The sequence below is a fragment of the Oryctolagus cuniculus genome, chromosome 5 (genome assembly GCF_964237555.1).
Source record: "Oryctolagus cuniculus chromosome 5, mOryCun1.1, whole genome shotgun sequence".
NCBI lineage: Eukaryota > Metazoa > Chordata > Mammalia > Lagomorpha > Leporidae > Oryctolagus > Oryctolagus cuniculus.
This window is the reverse complement of record NC_091436.1, coordinates 153,739,671-153,758,295: the sequence shown is the minus strand read 5'-3', so window position 1 is coordinate 153,758,295 and position 18,625 is coordinate 153,739,671. Positions and strand designations below refer to the sequence as shown.

At 45.5% G+C, this 18,625-nt stretch overlaps 1 protein-coding gene and 1 long non-coding RNA gene across 6 annotated transcripts; one reads left to right on the top strand and one right to left on the bottom strand.

Moving 5' to 3' along the window:
• Window positions 1–347: 347 nt before the first annotated feature.
• On the bottom strand, window positions 348–15,628 carry PGBD1 (piggyBac transposable element derived 1). Of its 5 annotated transcripts, none has more exons than XM_051855052.2 (7): window positions 15,149–15,628; window positions 11,529–11,914; window positions 10,514–10,658; window positions 8,970–9,058; window positions 5,179–5,305; window positions 4,458–4,554; window positions 348–2,087 (listed from the first exon to the last, which is right to left on the bottom strand). In XM_051855052.2, exons 2-7 carry the CDS (start codon window positions 11,739–11,741, stop codon window positions 530–532), a joined length of 2,229 nt encoding a protein of 742 aa, XP_051711012.1. In that variant the 5' UTR covers window positions 11,742–11,914; window positions 15,149–15,628; the 3' UTR covers window positions 348–529. The 5 variants fall into 5 exon arrangements, with proteins under 5 accessions (XP_051711012.1, XP_002714187.1, XP_008260652.1 ...); XM_002714141.5 differs by having other exon boundaries at window positions 11,529–11,938; window positions 15,149–15,609; XM_008262430.4 differs by having other exon boundaries at window positions 11,529–11,777; window positions 15,149–15,609.
• A 19-nt stretch (window positions 15,629–15,647) lies between these two features.
• Window positions 15,648–17,724, top strand: LOC127493241 (uncharacterized). Its single transcript, XR_007923359.1, has 2 exons — window positions 15,648–15,832; window positions 17,340–17,724. It is a non-coding gene; the product is annotated as an uncharacterized lncRNA (long non-coding RNA).
• Window positions 17,725–18,625: the final 901 nt, after the last annotated feature.

Sequence of the window (18,625 nt, the reverse complement as noted above, 5' to 3'; positions counted from 1 at the left end):
TTGGACTTTTCTTCAGGGTTCTCTCCTCTCTGAACATCCAGGCAGCCCTCCTCACCTACACACAACCTGAGCCAGTTTTCTCACCAATGCTGCAGTCTTCAGCCTCTTATTACCCATGTTTTATTTAGATCATCACTACTTATGGGCTCTACTTCTATTTTGGACTGTGGATTTAGTGCCATTCTATGGTACTGACATTGCCTGCATTTTTAAATTGGCATTCTCTAAAGAAAATGTTTTTAAAGAGGCAGGATTTCATTCTTTTTAACTGCACAAAATAATCCAGCAAATAAGTGATTTCCCACACCTGACACAAAATTAGACAGAGAAAGGTACCACTGGAGGTCAACATTTTCACAGGTAATTTTTATAATAGTATTTGAAATTCTATATAAACATCTGATTTAAAAATACTACTTAATTACTTAGTTTCATTATATACATCAAATTTGCTTTGGTAGGATACAATCTAATGTGTAGTTAGAATTTTCTGTGTCTTTTGGTCCATTCTACTTCCATTTGATTTGCCTTAATCTGGCAGATTAGTATCATGTCCCAAGTAGAAATGGGCAATGCATCTTCGAAAATCCAGTAGGTCTAGAGAGGCACCTGGGTTGCAGGCTCTGTGTAACTGCCATGCATTGTTCACAGCTACATCAATCATGTAGCTCACCAAAATTGAGTACCACTTCTTGCTCCTTATTCTTACCCTATATTTGGAAATAATTTGATCCATTTTAGCTACACCTTTCCTGCATTCATCAAACAATTTCACAATGGACGGTTGACTTACCTGAGGGATCTCTTGATCGTCAGCAAAACAACTTATCTCACTGACTGGTTCTATGCCTACAGCATTGGAGCACAGACTGATAATGTCATCGCCATGCCAACGGCACAAAATTATCTCATCATTTTCTTCCACTCGAAAATCAAAATGCCCCTTCTTCATTTTTCTCATATGTTCTGAGTTCATCAGTGGACATTTTTCAGTCCTATTCTCACGTATTGTTCCTGTTGCCTTCACGCCCTTTTTCTTCAAAGCTGACACTAATTTGACACTTGTAAAGAAGCTATCAAAACACAGGTGATAGGGATACTGACCTCTCTCTAAAAGGACATCAGCAAAATTCATCACTAGATTTCCACCTAATCCAAGATCAAGATCCTTATCTGCCTCCATGGTTGATTCTTCTTGATAGGGCTCAAACCAAACCAGATAACCCTGTGTGGTTGTGCCACACCAAATTTTATAGCCGATTCTAATAGGCTTTCCGTTCAGGAATTGGTCACTATCAAAGCATTCACACATTGATTTATCAAAGCTGTAATATTCTTCTAGGGGAGCATACAAGAGGAAATTTTTATTCATTTGCTTTATGAGAGGCCTCAATTTTGAAAACTTATCCTTTTGATCTAGGTGGCTGTTATCTGCAAAATGCAAGTATGAGAAAATCAATTCAAATCTATCCCTTCTAATGGCATTTCTGACCAGGTTCTGATCAGCATCAGAGACTTCCCAATACATTTCCCTCCTGGGACGCCTTACAAATCCACTCCAAAGCAGGACACCAAACACACACCTCATTTCCTGAACTGTGACTTCCAAGTTGACATTTTTTTGAGAAGCATAATTATTGGTTTCATTGACAATCAAATTGAATGTTTCATCATCAAAAAATAACTCAAAGAGCTCTACTGGGTTCAACTTTTCACTCTTGAGATTTAAAAGTCCAGAATCCAATGCCGACCAGCTTGGAAAGTTGGGCTGAATGTCTCGTTTAGTCCAGTTCCTCTCCGGGACACCAGACACCTTCGGCTTCTTCTGAGCAGGCTGGGTCTCGGACTCGTTATCTTCCTCCACATCTGAGTCATCAGAAAACGCGAGTCCTTGGAGCAATTCACTCACTCGAGCTTTGTCCTTTTTTCTCCCTTTCCGGGTAATGTCTCCTGCGGCATACTGCAAGGATGCGATGTGCATCCGGGCCCACGAATCCCGTGGGAGACGGGCCTTCAGCGTATTCAAATGGGAGACCGTCCTTTCAGTGGGAACAGCAGTACTACCAGGGATGTGAGGCGCGCAATCTCTGGGAAAGTAAAAAGAGTACATGCTACCAAGTCCTCGTCTCAGCCTCTCACACATGACAAATCTGAAGCAGAAATCTTTTGTAACCCAGGGCAGGACAGACAGAAGGTTGGGGGGTTGGCTGCTTGTCACTGCTCAGAATTCTGTAGGGAGGATTTCAGGTAGAATTAAATTTTCTGGCCTCTCCCACCTCTCACTCACTCCTCAGGTCATAACTAACCGTGAATTCCAGGAGAAGCAAATCTGACATCCTTTGTGCAGCCCCTCCCTCTACAGACATTCCACTTTCCTTTCTGCCCTGTTCAGGAAGACACCCGCTCTACTCCTTCTCTGCTAGTGCAAGCCTGTTTAGCTCTGTCTCTGAGCCATTTCCTCCAGTCTGCCTTCTGTCAGTGGTAAAGTTGAGGCTTCCAGAAGCATCTGCTGTACTCCCATGTCCCTGTCAATTGTTCTTGAACTTGGACAAGGAAGGAGGTGGTAATTTACCAGGTCTCCTCACACCTCTCAGAAAATTTGTGAACACAGGAGGAATTAGCCTCTCCTAGCTCTACAGTCATCTGGTGACATAATTCTCTTGGGAAAAACAAAACAAAACAAAAAAGGAACTCAAATTCATTGCAAATTAATGGATTTGTATGGGGTTTTCAAGGAAGTAAATTAAATTTTTAGAGTTTTTTTTGGCTGGTGCCATGGCTCAATAGGCTAATCCTCCGCCTACAGCGCCGGCACCCCAGGTTCTAGTCCCGGTCGGGGGATTCTGTCCTGGTTGCCCCTCTTCCAGGCCAGCTCTCTGCTGTGGCCTGGGAGTGCAGTGGAGGATGGCCCAGGTGCTTGGGCCCTGCACCCCATGGGAGGCCAGGAGAAGCACCTGGCTCCTGCCTTTGGATCAGCGCGGTGCGCCGGCTGCAGTGCACGGGCCACAGCGGCCACAGGAGGGTGAACCAACGGCAAAGGAAGACCTTTCTCTCTGTCTCTCTCTCTCTCACTATCCACTCTGTCAAAAAAAAAAAAAAAAAAAAAAAAAAGTTTTTTTTTTAATTCTAGATATTTGCATTTACTAGTGTCTTATCTGTAAACTAGTCTACTTTTAGAAGACAAAAGGGGGAAGAAGTTGTAAGAAGAGTGTGTTTTAATTTAACTCGCACTACATGTATGTATTTACTAATGCATTTACTGTTCTGGGTGTCTTCAGTGTCTACCTGCAAATCGCTTTCAACACATTCATCCCAGAGGCCCCTGCCACTCTCCACTTTGGCAGCAGTCTTTAAATTCTGTCATGGCACAGAGCCTTTCCAAGCAGAACTCTAGACTCTCAGAGCTACAAGTGCATTAAGCCCAATCTGGTGAGGGAAATGGGAAAACGAGTGAGGCAAGGAAGTAGGGTGGGAGACGAGCAGGGAGGTGCAGATCTGAGTAGGCTGCAGCTTCGACATCATGGTTAAGCTGCTGCACTAAATGTGGAACAGCTCACCTTCAGACTGTTACAGACATCGTGAGCCACGGCTTCAGTTACTGATGCTGCATGCACATGACAGGCACAGTAGCACACTCCTATTCTCCAGTAATAACTCTGCACCAAGCCCCTGAATATTAGATTTCTTTTTAGTGCAGCGTGGCTCAGTCCTCACTAGCTTAATGAAAATTTTACATCTCTTAAGCTTCAAGTCATTTCAACTTTAGCTGAGAGTTAGTTCCCTGCTTCCTTAAAATGACTGAACATCAGTACTGCCCTGTTCCTTAGCCTAAGCATCCCACCTGTTTGCTTTCTCCTTTTTTCTCAAGTCTCTAAGGAGTTAATGGCCTCACCAGAAGCCAACCCTCTGCCTGGGATTTGCTCCCTACCTTTCAGTTTTAGGAGTATGTATTACACTGACTCATTCCCACAACTAACATTCATGAAACACCTGCTCCTATCATTAATTTTCCTTCTTTATCAGAGTGACTTTCCTTTTGATCCATCTCTTGTTCAGCTCTCCTAACAGAGGTTGAAAACACCCTCTTTGTTCTAGTATTTCTTTCTTAACTGTCATGGCAGCCTCGCTTGTAGATATTCCCTCCCATCTAAATTCTCTTTATGTTTGTTTATCTACAGCTCCATGAAAGCATAAGGAAGCCCGAGGAAGAATTATCAAGCAGGACAGACTGGGTCAGGTCAGGGTTCTTGGAGCCAAGTGTGTGCTACCTTGAAGGTTTTGTACAATTACGTATATTGACAGGTCACCCTCTTGGCATCCGTCTTGATCACAGAAGTGATGGTGGCATCTGTCCTGTACTCTTCGGGGAAGCAGGCTTTTCACTGATTAGTTTCTTTTGTTTCATTCCAATTCAGTCTTAGATCTATGATTTGATCTACCAGAGCCAGAACACTCACCTGTTGGGTTCTGCTGAAGTCTTTCCACCCTGTTCCATTTCTTTGGAAGTTTCTTGCTCTACATTAGTCAATCCATCTTTAGTCACAATTTCTTCATCTGTAATAGTACATTAGTGATTGAAATGTCACTTGTTACACGAATTTAGGAAAAAACCCTCCAGGGTAAGGAATAGATACGTCAAATTAAAACAAAACATTGACAGGTATCTCAGGGGTCATGGTTTCAGGAAGCCTACAAAATAAGGTAGAGTATGGGAGGGAAATAAGAAAAATCATTTAGGGCACCAAAGTCCTGCTGGGGAGGGGGCCCAGCGGGGCACAGCACATTCAAGGAAAATTAAACATGGCCAAAACTGCTCTCAGGGAAGAGAACTTCCCTGTGGTGAAGGGACAGGCAGAAGCATCCATGGGCTTCCCACATGTAAAAGGATATCGGAAAACGACAAGTTATACGGACCCCTCGATAGCGAAGTAAAAAGGAAGCCGAGGAGGAATCACTGTGGGACTTGGGGAAGGAGGCTCAGAGACGTTCATAGTAAGCAGGGTGGTTCCACTACAGAAGGAAACGTGATTGGGAGGGACACCAGGTGGCAAAGGCTGAGCCAAGTCCAGGAGTAGAGAGCAGAGGAAAGGAAGGGTGAGGGTCTGCGGGAAGCGTGGGCCACGTCAGTGATGGGAGAAGGACAGCAAGCACAGGGGAGCAGCCAGAGCCCGTCCTTACTCATCAGACTGACGCAGGTCATCTTCTGGGCCGAGTTCTCACGCGGGTTCCTCTTCGCCAGAGCCAGATGTGACCACCGCTCTGGGGCAAAAGCTGGACTTCCCTCGCCCTCGGTCTTCACCAACATCTAAAAGGCAAACAATGGTCTCCTAACTTTCACTGTGCTGAACACCACAAGGCAGCCCAATGGTGCCCTCAGTGTATTCTGTAGGAATTCTGCGGGAACCTTTCTGGGTATAGCAATGATGCCCCATCACCACTTCATGCCAGTGCCATTCAGAGGGTGAGGCCAGAAATGCTAGACAGCCTGCCATGGTCCCCTGTCCCATGGTCCCACGCTACAGCACACTGTCCTGCATCCTGCAGGACTTCTAGGAGTACTGCTGAATAAACCCATAATCAATATCAAGTAGACACACTTAATTCTAAGAATCTTGAAATTTTTTTACAGCAGAAAACTGGGGAACAAGTAATTTAATCATGTTACAGTGAAGGAGGCTTACATGGAATAAAGACATCACCAAACTTGATTCATTTAATGTGTTCTACTCACTTTTTTTTTTTTTTTTAAAGATTTTATCTATTTATTTCAGAGGTAGAGTTAGAGAGGCAGAGGCAGAGAGAGAGAGAGAGAGAGAGAGAGAGAGAGAGAGAGAGGGATCTTCCATCCACTCTCCAGATGGCTACAATGGCTGGAGCTGGACGAATCCGAAGTCAGGAGCCAGGAGCTTCTACCAGATCTTCCTCGTAGGTGCAGGGGCGCAAACACTTGGGCCATCTTCCACTGCTTTCCTAGGCCACAAGCAGAGAGCTGGTTCTAAAGAGGAGTAGCCAGGATAGGAACTGGCGCCCCATATGGCATTTCAGTGTCAGCACTGTGGCACAGTAGGTTAATCCTCCACCTGCAGTGCTGGCATCCCATATGGGCACCGGTTCTAGTCCCGGCTGCTCCTCTTCCAGTCCAGCTCTCTGCTGTGGCCTGGGAAAGCAGCAGAAGATGGCCCAAGTCCTTGGGCCCCTGAACCCGTGTGGGAGATGGGAAGAAGCACCTGGTTCCTGGCTTCAGATTGGTGCAGCTCCAACCATTGTGGCCCCTGGGGAGTGAACCAATGGACTGAAGAGCTTTTTCTCTGTTTCTCTCTCTCACTGTCTGTAACTCTACCTCTCAAATAAATAAATAAAAACTCTAAAAAAAAAAACACACAATATTGTAGTTACTAGAAATGTACCTGAACTGATTACAAATATATAATTGAGAAGTTCTGAGACTTGGAACTTGATATAAATGCAGAGCTCTCACTGAGTCTCATTAATAAACATCATTTTAAAATATTTCAAAAGCAGTCATAAGATATCTAGGTTAGAAATATTTATTTGGGCGGCATCTATGGTTTTCTACCTTTATCTGACTCTGTTCCCAAGACCTATCTCTTGGCTTTTTATTTTTTAATTTTTTTATTCTTTGACAGGCAGAGTTAGACAGTGAGAGAGAGAGACAGAGAGAAAGGTCTTCCTTTTTATGTTGGTTCACCCCACAAGTGGCCGCTATGGCAGGCGCATTACGCTGATCTGAAGCCAGGAGCCAGGTGCCTCCTCCTGGTCTCCCTTGCGGGTGCAGGGCCCAAGGTGGGCCATCCTCCACTGCACTCCTGGGCCACAGCAGAGAGCTGGCCTGGAAGAGGAGCAACCGGGACAGAATCCGGCACCCCAACTGGGACTAGAACCCGGTGTGCCAGCGCTGCAGGTGGAGGATTAGCCTATTGAGCCGTGGCGCCGGCCTCTCTTGGCTTTTTATTACTTTCCTGACTTTCTGCTCAATTTTCCAGCATTTATCCTCTCCCCTGTTGTCTGCCAGGGCCACAGTGCCCAGAATTTTACAGATTGAATGTCTGTTTTGCTACCGGGAGTGGGGGAGGGCTTAAGACAGAAGATGTGTTTTCTTTTCCTTATCACTCCACCAGTCCTAAGTCAAAGTACAGAATTATTCTGATACTAAAAAGCCCACCTCCTTTAAATCTTTTCCCTTTGTCAATTCATTGGCCTCAACATATTTATATTGGTGTCCTTGGGCTCTCCTAACAAAGTGACAGAAATGTAGAGACTCTAGGTCTGAAATCAAGGCATCAGCAGGGCCATGCTGTCTCTGACAGCTCTAAGGGAGGGCTTCTCTGGCCCCTCCTAGCTTCTGATGGTTGCTGGCAATGCGTGGTGTTCCCTGAGCCTGTAGATGGACCACACAACCTCTGCCTCTGTCCTCACATGGCATTTTCCCTCTTTGGATGGCCTTCTTATAAGGACACTAGTCACTGGATTTAGTATCCAGTATAACCCCATTGATTACGTCTACAAAGAGCCTATTTCCAGGCCAGCGCCGTGACTCAATAAGCTAATCCTCCGCCTATGGCGCCGGCACCCTGGGTTCTAGTCCCAGTCAGGGCGCTGGATTCTGTCCCGGTTGCCCCAGGCCAGCTCTCTGCTGTGGCCAGGGAGTGCAGTGGAGGATGGCCCAGGTGCTTGGGCCCAGCACCCGCATGGGAGACCAGGAGAAGCACCTGGCTCCTGCCTTTGGATCAGCATGGTGCGCCGGCAGCAGCATGCCGGCTGTGGTGGCCATTGGAGGGTGAAGCAACGGCAAAGGAAGACCTTTCTCTCTCTCTCTCACTGTCCACTCTGTCAAAAAAAAAAAAAAAAAAAAAAAAAAAGAGTCTATTTCCAAATCAGGTCATATTCACAGGTTCATGGGATTAGGACTTCAACACCTCTTGTAGGAGACATAATTCAAGCCACATCTTACCCCTATCTCAAGGTTCTTTCTTTCGTTCTCTCTCTCTCTCTTTCTCTTTCTTGTCTTTAATTACCTGATTCAAAATTAATTTTTTCTTTTTAAAAAAATATTTTTGAATTTTATGTATTTGAAAACAGAGATACAGAGAGAGAGGAGAGAGGTCTTCCATCTGCTAGTTCACTCCCCAAATGGCCACAGTCTGAAGCCAGAAGCCAGGAGCTTCTTTCAGGTCTCCCATGTGGGTGCAGGGGCCCAAGCACTTGGGCCATCCTCCACTGCTTTTCCAGGCACATTGGCAGGGAGTTGGATCAGAAGTAGAGCAGGCGGGACTCGAACTGGTGCCCAAATGAGATCCTGGCACTGCAGGCAAAGGCTTTATCCTCTACATCACAGCACTGGCCCCTCAATACTAATTTCATTCTACTGTTCACCTATACCAGGGCCCTTCAATTTTTGGAGACTTCTGATTCTTTTATTCCTCCTTAATTTAGATTTACTGTTTATATATTAGGGTAAACATCTAATTACTTTGTTATTTGCTCAGGTATTATCATGTCCAAGAATTTTCATTTTGAAATACATAATTCTGGGGTGAATTAGTTAGATATGTGCTGACCACTGACAGTATAAAGCAATGTGAGAAAATGTCCTGCTTCTTAAGCTAGAGAGAGAAACCAGAGACCCCTAAAGATAAAATATCACTTGTCATCAAATCAGAGGAGGTAATTTTGGAAACCAGGGGCCTCACTCCACCCTTGCCTGCCATACCTTGAGGTCTGGATGCACCCTCTAAGCATGGTATGAAGCGAGGTAAAAGCATGTAATCAACAAAAGCCCTGGGATGACATACACACGATCTGTGACACTCCGTGACACAGTGAAAGCAGATGCACTGTGCCACCTGAAATGTTTTCGGGGTAAGGAGCGTGAGCCGACAGAAGAGCAAAGAACCAGTTAGGAGGAGGGCTGCTACTGAGGTTTCCACAAGCCTGGGCACTCTGCTCACCTGGAACCTGGATGGGTTTAGCTCAGGCACTGCTGTCTTGTCTCTGGAGCTTTCTTCCTGGAGAATGGCTGGTCCCTGAGGAGCAAACCCTGGAGAGCAAGGAGACAAGAGTCCTAAGTGAGACAAGATGACCTTTAGGAGTACCCTTTGTTGCCCACCCCGAGTCTCACATTTGCTAAATATCCAAACTGAGATGTGGACCTTACTGTCTCAAATAGAGCACCGCAGCTATTTTCACTGTGTCAGGGGCCTGAAATTCTACAACTTTATAAAGTCCCACCCACAAAACGGAGTGGAGTTTATAAACTCGTAGTAAGTGGATGCATTTTCACATACATAAAGAGAAACTAAACAATCAAGATTAAATAAAGAGGGGAAGAAAGGTAAAAAAGCTAAGAGCAAGCAGATAACACAGAATGGAAAGACAGGGAGCAGAGACAAGGCAAAGCAGATGTAGGACGTCTGGGAGCAGCAGCCAATCTACTGAGAGCAATTCCCACAGAGGGGTGTGACCAAGAGCCACAGCCTCTGCCCGACTCTACTAACAGCTGGGGAAATGAGTGCTTCCTGTGGAGTAGTACAGTATAACACAATATCCATTCCAGCCTATGCTTGAGCCACTCTGTTTTTTGGTAGAGTATAATTAGAACTGTAGAATAGAGACATGTGGTAGAGAAAGTTTTGGTCAAATGTTAGGAGATTAAAATTCAAGAGGTAGATTTGGCTCTGTTGACACCAGACAAGTCATTTAAATTCTCTTCTGTACAGTTTTCACAACTACTAATTTCTTTTCTTTTTTGGACAGGCAGAGTGGACAGTGAGAGAGAGAGAGAGAGAGACAAAGAGCAAGGTCTTCCTTTGCTGTTGGTTCACCCTCCAATGGCCGCCACGGCCGGCGCGCTGCGGCCAGCGCACCGCGCTGATCCAATGGCAGGAGCCAGGTACTTCTCCTGGTCTCCCATGGGGTGCAGGGCCCAAGCACTTGGGCCATCCTCCACTGCACTCCCTGGCCACAGCAGAGAGCTGGCCTGGAAGAGGGGCAACCGGGAAAGAATCCGGCGCCCCGACTGGGACTAGAACCCGGTGTGCCGGCGCCGCTAGGCGGAGGATTAGCCTAGTGAGCCACGGTGCTGGCACAACTATTAATTGACGGTATGAATAAGACCTTAGAAGTCTAACATTTTACAATTCCCAGATTTTAAAAGCCTGCTTAGATATAGGATGAGACAGAAAACAGAATGATGTTGGTCAAAGGGTACAAAATTGTAGTAAGTTCTGCAGATGTAACACATAATATGGTTATAGCAAATAACAACATATTGCATATTTGAAATTTGCTGGGAGGTCTTATGTAATATTCTTACACACACTCATGAGGTTAACTGTGAGGTAACAGACAATGACAACTTCTGGTAATCATTTCACGATGCATATAAAAACAGAAACAAAAACTTGAAGATACACACAAGTTTCTACTAAGAAGACATGCAGCTATTGGTGGCTTGGTCCCTCTGTCCTCACTAAACTCACCCTCTGGCACTCACCACTCACTTCTTGGGGAAGCTGTGGAGGTTCACACTTCAGGGTGGTTACCTCAGGCAACAGCTGGAGACCCTGACACTCCAAAGAGGTTCCTTGATATTCTGTTACCACTAGGTGCATGTCTTGTCCCTGAATGTAGAAAGAGGCCTGGAGACAAACGATTCACCTTGAAAAAGCATCCTAAAGGGAACTGGACTAAACAGCAGATAGGGATTACCACAAACTCCATTTAATCCTCTAAAGACACTACAAGTGGGATACAGGCGTTAATTTATTCAGCAAATATGGCCTGTATACCCACAAAGAGCCAGGCCCTGTTCTATGTGCTGGGGATGCAGCAGCAAACATGGCAGGTAAGACAGACAAAGGATCCTTGCCCAGAAAAAGAGACACAAAAAACAGACGGATGATAAACCAGTGTGTGAATGGGTAAGTACACTGTCTCAAAAGGTCTCCCACAAATTACTTAGGGAAGATGGTAATTTTCTCATGGGGAAATCTGTCAGATTCCACTGTAAACTCACCAGTAGTGGGATAAACCATTATGTTTGCTTCCTGAAGTGCTAAACTAAGGAGAATACATCAGCTCTATGACATGCTAGCCAAAATGTACAGGCTAGAACTAATCATGAGAAAATATAAAACAAATCAAAAACTCCAATAAAACAGGAGTACATCTTTCAAAAACATCAATGTCATGACAGAGAAAGACTGAGCAAATTCATGCAACTAAATGCAACATGTAATGCTAGCTTATATGCTGGATCAATATAATTCATTCTACAAACAACACTACTGGGACAACACACTTGAAAAGAGTATGTGCAGGACAGGGGAACAAACACAGCATGAAACAAATGTTAACAACCGGTGAATCTGGGTGAGGAGTGAACGTTATTTGTATTGTTCTCCCAATGCTTCTATAGGTTATAAATTATTTCTAAATAAAAAGTTAAAAATGAACAGACACACGTTTCCACTTCTTCTTCCACACCATCTCACACACTCCCTTCCCACCTGCTGTCCTGCGTCTGCACGTCCTGTCGCAAGACTCTCCAGCACGGTCACTGCCTCCTCCCCACTCTGCAGAGGATACATCTGCATCCAGGCCCGCAGCTCCTCTGGCAGGATGGTCAGGAACTGCTCCAGCACCAGCAGCTCCAGGATCTGCTCTTTCGTGTGCATCTCTGGTCTCAACCACTGACGGCAAAGTTCTCGGAGCTGTGCCATAGCTTCTCGGGGACCAGGTGCCTCCTGGTAGCAGAACTGCCGGAAACGCAGGCGGCAAAGCTCCTGAGTGTGGGGGCTGCCCTCTTGGGAGCTGTACCCCTGCTCCCAGGTGGGGTCTTCCACCTTCACTTTCACAAGGCCGTCTTCATTTTCAGGAGCAGAGCCTGGCAAAGCTTCATACATGTTGAGTTTAGAGGCTAGAAAAAGGTTCACTTATCTAAGGTCTATGCTTCCAGAAGTGTTTTCCCAAATACACATCTAAGGCATAGGAACTGATCAATAACATGTACATTACAAAAGCTTCAAAGCTGTGCAACTTAACTTATATCTTTGTCTCCACTGTAGGACGCACTCAAAAGCTGAGACTGCTTGCCTCTACTATTGGAGAAGCGAACCCTAAGTATTTCTTGAACACTAAGGGGTTGAACCCAGAGAAAAGGGATACAGAATGAGGGAAGAAGGGTTAACAAGAATGCTTGAGCCCCTTACACTTCAGCAGAGGAAAGGGGTCACTTTACTGGGGAAGACCTACATAGGTGTCTTTGTAGATGGATAATACAGTCCTGAAGTTCACTTATCTCTGCATATTGAGTATTTTAGTTTAAATGTTAGTGTGGTAGACTCTAAGTCTCCTATCCCCAAACACCTTTTGCAATCAGTTTTCCACTCACTCCTCCAGTAGGAGGCAGTCTATTTCTCCTTCCCTGATGTGTTTTAACCGATGAAGAATGGTAGAAATGACACTGAAAGAGAGAAAATGCCCCTATAGCTCTTGGCACACTGCCATGCTGTGAGGAAGCCCAAGCTGGCCATATAGAGAGTTCATGTGGATCAAAACCAAGGCTTCCAAGCTAAAGCCCACCTAGGCCTAGTGCCCAGATGATTCACCAGCTGAATGCAGCTATATGAGGATACTTCAAAAAGTTAATGGAAAAATGAAATTAAAAGACAAGAGACCAGCATTGTGGCACAGCAGGGAAAGCCACCACCTACAATGCCAGCATCCCTTATGGGTGGGGGTTTGTGTCCCAACTGTTCCACTTCCAATCCAGCTCCCTGCTAATGGCCTGGGAAAGGCAGCAGAGAATGGCCCAAGTGTTTGGGACCTGTCACCCACATGGGAGACCCAGATGAAGCTCCTGACTCCTGGCGTTGGCTTGGCCAGCCTGGGCCACTACAGTCATTTGGGGAGTGAACCAGAGGATGGAAGATCTCTCTCTCTTCCTCTTTTAACTCTGACTTTCAAAATAAAATTGAGGCTGGCGCTGTGGCATAGCGAGTAAAGCCACCACCTGCAGTGCTGGCATCCCATATGGGTGGTGGTTCGAGTCCTGGCTGCTCCACTTCCAATCTAGCTCTCTGCTATGGCCGGGGAGAGGAGAAGACGGCCCAAGTCCTTGGGCCCCTGCACCCACGTGGGAGACCTGGAAGAAGCTCCTAGCTCCTGGCTTCGGATCAGTTCAGCTCCGGCCACTGTGGCTATCTGACTATCTTTTTCTGTCTCTCTCTTTCTCTGCTTCTCTGTAACTCTGCCTTTCAAATAAATAAATAAATGTTTTAAAAATATAAAAATTAAGTTTATTTTGCTGCAAAAATTTTACCTATGCACAGTTTTTTCATAATATGCATTTGCATTCTTTTTGAAAACCTTGTATATGAGTGACTCCCAAGTGAGACCAGCAGTACAATTGACCACTCAGCCTACAGATCCTGAGAAACTGTTTTAAGTCACTAAATTTAGGGTTTCCTTTAAGATAACTGAAACAGTACACACGCGTCAAGTTCCTTTTTTCTCTCTCCTTGCTTTCTCCTTTTGTGATCTCTATCACAATGTCAATATCTATCTCTTCCAAAACCACCCAAATCTCTGTCTGGTTCTAACTGACCTTTTACTTCCCTGACCTACAACTTGAAATGCCAGCAGGATACCTCCAGCTATAGGATTCTCCTGCACTATAATTTCAATAGATCCCAAACTGAAATCCCCTCAAGGCTGTATTTCACCATGTATTTGTCCATTTCTATTCATATCACTGCCATCTTCCATGCATTTAGGATTAAAATCAGTCAAGTCTTTCTACAGAACGCCTCTTGCAGCTGTTCTTTCCTTTTATCCTACTATCAGTTTAATTAACTAGGACTAATAATTTTCTGTGTGATAGACCTGCTTGAGTCCCTTCTCTATATGGTCACAGGATTAGCAGTTTCTCAATGCACAATTCTGACAACATTCAACACACCTCCTGTGACACTATGAAATATTTACTTGGTATTTGTCCTCAAATCCGTGAAATCTTGGAAGTGAGGATGTCTCTTTGTATGCTTAGGATCAACTGACAGCTGGAAGCTCCTGAGTAGCTTCAGGATGGGGGTGGTCAGCAGACAGACTGAGGCAACATTAGTGTGCTAGGACTTCCAGCTCCAGCCTCAGGGGAGTGGAGACGGGCTGAAGGTTGAGTTGACGGCCAACAGCCAATGACTTAATCTCTGTAATGAAGGCTCCTCAACCCACAAGGAGAGGATTTGGGGACCTGCTGGACAGCAGAACATGTGGAGAGTGGTGTGGATGCCCCATGCCCCTTCTCGCATACTTTGCCCTGTGCAACTCTTCATCCACATCACTGGGAAAACCCTTTGCAATATACCAGTAAACACTGTATGCTTTCCTGAGTTCTGTGAGCCACCCTAGGAAATGAACCAAATCCAAAGAGAGGGTAATGGAAACACGGTTTACAGCCAGTCCGTCAGAAGCACAAGAAAAACCACCTGGTGCTTATGGTTGACATAAGGAAGTGGGGCGCAGTCCTCTGGGACTGAGCCCTCAACCCGTGGGATGTCACTCTCTCCAGGTAGAACATGTCACATGCGACTTGAATTAGAGGACACACACTCAGCTGGTGTCTGCCGCAGAACTCACTGCTTGATTACCTGTCAGTGCAAACGTCAAGCAGGAAGGCTTCCATGTTGACTGCTGTCGCATGACTGCAAGGTTTGCTTTTCCTACCAACCTTCTCAAAGAACGTCTGAATACTTCTCCTTGGATGAAATTCAATCCCCCAGGTTCAATTTATCTCAACTTTTCGAGTGCCTCATTATTTTCAGACATACAGCTAAGTCCTCATTTAAATTCACCTCTACCTTCACGAAAGTCACTGCCATGCTGGCTACTCAACAAGTCTCCATCTTCTGTCCTTTACACCACCACTGTGCTTCCAATGGTAAACTCCCAACGCCCAGGGCAAATGCCAACTAAGTACAGACCGGGAAAACTATTCTGTCTCTAGGCCACGCAGGTGGAGGTGGGGTGTACCATACAAACCTGAAGCCACGCCCCTCTCTCCATTTCACTTCACCCCGACATGCTCCTAAACACAGGAGCTTATATACTCCAAGAGCCCGGCACGTACCTGGTAGTCAACAAACACTGCTGGACTTCTTGACGAAGGCACGCAGATGTACCCGAGATGCCAGTAGCCAGGGCACCCTCGGGCGGAGGGGGCGGGCTGTATCTAAGATTGCACCCCTGCACCTCGCATAGCGCCTGGCACACGGTAGACACTCAATAAGCGTGTGTGTTTCACTGCTGGTTAAAAGACCATTAAAGTTTAGGAACTGTACACAACAAAGATGTAGCCGACCTCGCGAAAGGCTCGTTCCCACCGGAACGCGGAGGCCTGGGAGGTGCCGGCCAGTCTCCCCAGAGGCCGGGCCGCGGCGTCTCGCTGGGCGGGTGAGTCTCCCCGGGGCTCCCTGCGACGAGGACAAGGGCCGAGAGCGCGTCTCACACCCAGAGCTAAGAGTCAACGGTCTCCGGTCTCCCGGTGCCGGCGCTCAACGCGCAGCTTCCGGCGGCTCGCGCCTCTCTAGGAGCGCGGCCGCTCCTCTCTGTGGTGCGTCGGGCGGAGCGCCGCCCCACGCCCGCCCGCGCGGGCCTCGGGCCAACGCGCGATGCCCGGGGCACCTGCACGGCCCGAGCGCGTCACACGTTTACGGAGGGGCTTTCAGTTAAAACGCGACAGAATAGCAAACACAAAGACGAATCTCACTCTTCGGGAGTCTTCACAGAAATGGAAGATCAACCAATAGTTCAGGTCAGCAAACTGTACAGATTATTTTATGCAGATTATATATGTAAAGAATCAATTTGTGCAAAGATGGTAAAATCAAAAGTGCCTCATTCCCCAGAGCTAACTACTGTCAATGTTTTGTGTATAGCATTTAATAAACCTCTTGTTTGGTGAAAAAGTACTCGTGTATATGTATTTTAAAACGCTTAACGGGATCACAATTTAATTTTGCAGCCCACACAACTTATTCTTTTTTTTTTTTTTTTAACATTTATTTATTTGAAAGGCAGAGTTAACACAGAGAGATGAGAGACGGATCTTCCATCTACTGGTTCACTCCCCAGATGGCCGCTATGGCCAAGACTGGGCCAGACCAGGAACCAGGAACCAGGAGCTTCACCTGGGTCTCCCTAAGCACTTGGGTCATCCTCTGCTGCTTTCCCAGGCGCATTAGCAGGGATCTGGATTGGAAGTGGAGTAGCCGGGACTCGAACCAGTGACGACACTGGATCCCGGCAGAGCAAGCTGCAGCTTTTACCTGCTGCCCCACAGCGCCAGCCCCCACAACTTATTCTTTAACAGCTAAATAGTATTCCACTCTATGGGTGTACCTTAACTTATTTAATATCCCTGTTGATGTACAAGCTATTCTGTAGGCATCAGCATTCCATGTGTACATTCTTTTGTGAATTCATTTCTAGGATAAACAATTGCACCAGTGCACCTGTTCAAAGGGCGTGTGCATTTGAAATTTTGGTATACAGGGGCAGGTGTTTAGCACAGCAGTTAAGATGCCCACATTCCACATCGGAAAATCTGGGTTTGAGCCTTGGCTTCTTTTCTGATTCCAGGTTCCTACTGATACGCACTTGGGAGGCAGCAGAACTAGGGTACCTGCTACCCACATGAGAGACTCAGAGTTCTAAATTTCTGCTTTCAATCTGCCCCAGCTCTGGCTGTTGCAGGCATGTTGTAGAATGAACCAGCAGATGGAAGCTCTTTCTCTGCCTGTCTCTTACTGTCTCTCAAACTAAAATTAAAATTTAAAAATAAAATTTAAAAATACAATTCCCTATTAAATTTTCAAGGACACTGCTCTTTAAGAATAAAAGGAGACTCTAGTGGAAAAATTAGCAGAGGTGAACATGCCTTGTCATAGAGTCAGAATTATAAATGACCAATTAACATGTAAAAAGATACTCAATTCAGTAATAAAAATATAAAACACCAGGGGCCCCATTTGAGAGTGCCAGTTAAAGTCCAGCTACTCTGCTTTTGATCCAACTCTCTGCTAATGCATTTGGGAAAGAAGCAAATGATGGCCCAAGTACTTCAGATGCACATGTCACCCATGTGGGAGACCTGGATGGAGTTCCATGTTCTTGGCTTTGGCCTGTCCCAGCCCTGGTGCTCTCTCTTTCAATCTGCTTTTCAAATAAGTCATTAAACAAAAATTTTTAAAAATTATAAAACACCCTTTAGAAAAGGATGTGTAACCACGCAGAATACATCTTCCTTTTCCTTTTCACAGTCTGCTTGGAATGAGACATCTGCAACTGTGAAGTACATCCTCTTTCCCTTTTTACGTGCGAACTGACAAAAGCCAGCTGCTGATCTCCTGGCTGATCAGAATGTTCGTTCAACAGATGCAGGCTTAAGAAGTTCAGGAGCTGACTGCAGGGAGATGCATGGAATATAGGAACACCAACCCCAAACCAAGTTTCATACCAGTCTCCACCACGTGACATCAGAACCAACCATGGAACTCGATCTGATACCCTCTCCCCATCTCCCCTTTATTCCTTTAAAAGTTCTCTCGCTAACCTGCAAATTAGGAAGAAGACTTTTGGAACTAAAGAAGTTCACTCTTCCCCAAGATTGCTGGCTTCTTGAATAAAACTGTTACCTGGCTTCCATTTTCTTGTCTGGTGAATTGGCTGCCAGTGTTGAGCACGCCAATAATAAAAATAAACTAGCAGACCTAGTTTATTTATCCATTTACCTACTAAAGGATATCTTGCTTTCTTCTAAGTTCTGGCAGTTATGAATAAACTGCCATGAATGTTTGTGTGCAGGTTTGTGTGCAGATGTAAGTCTTCAGATTCTTTGGGAAAATACCAAGGAGGACAATTACTGGGTCACATGGTAAGACTACGTGTAGTTGTCTAAGAAACTGCCAAACTCTTCCAAAGTGGCTGTACCATTTTGCATCCCTACCAGCAATGAATGAGAGTTCCTGGTGTTCAACACCCATGTCAGCAATTGGGTTAGTACCCATGTCAGCAATTGGGTTAGTATTCTGGATTTTGGTATGTACTACTACTTATATAGTGGTATCTCATTTTTGTTATTGTTTTTAAAAGATTTATTTATTTATTTATTTGAAAGGCAGAATGACAGAGAGAGGAAGAGACAGAAAGAGAGATTTCCATCTGCTGGTTCCACAAATTCCCACAACATCCAGGGGGTGGTCCAGGCAAAGCAAGGAGCCAAGAACTCCAACTGGGTCTCCCGTATGAGTGGCAGGAACTCAACTGTTTGGACCATCATCTGCTGCCTCCTAGGAAGATTAGCAGGATACTAGATTAAAAACACAGATTAGCCAGAACTTGAACCAACTACTCCAATTTGGGATGTGCAAATAAATCCCAAATTGTGGCTTACCCTGCTACACCGCAACACTAGCCTCCATCATATCTTTTGTTTTAATTTCATTTCTCAGCAGATGTAAGATTTGGTTATCTTTTCATGTGCATGCTTGCCATCTAACCATCTTCCTTAATGGGCATTCTGCTGTCTTTGGGTCATTTAAAATTG

What these genes read in the sequence shown, in the direction of transcription:
- PGBD1 (XM_051855050.2), bottom strand. Translation starts at nt 11,924, where the DNA reads ATGTATGAAGCTTTGCCAGGCTCTGCTCCTGAAAATGAAGACGGCCTT. An exon ending in GCTTCCCCAAGAAGTGAGTG is followed by an intron (nt 9,059 to 10,513) that starts GTGAGTGCCAGA and finishes CTTGCTCTCCAG; the next exon opens with GGTTTGCTCCTCAGGGACCA. An exon ending in TAAACCCATCCAGGTTCCAG is followed by an intron (nt 5,306 to 8,969) that starts GTGAGCAGAGTG and finishes TTTGCCTTTTAG; the next exon opens with ATGTTGGTGAAGACCGAGGG.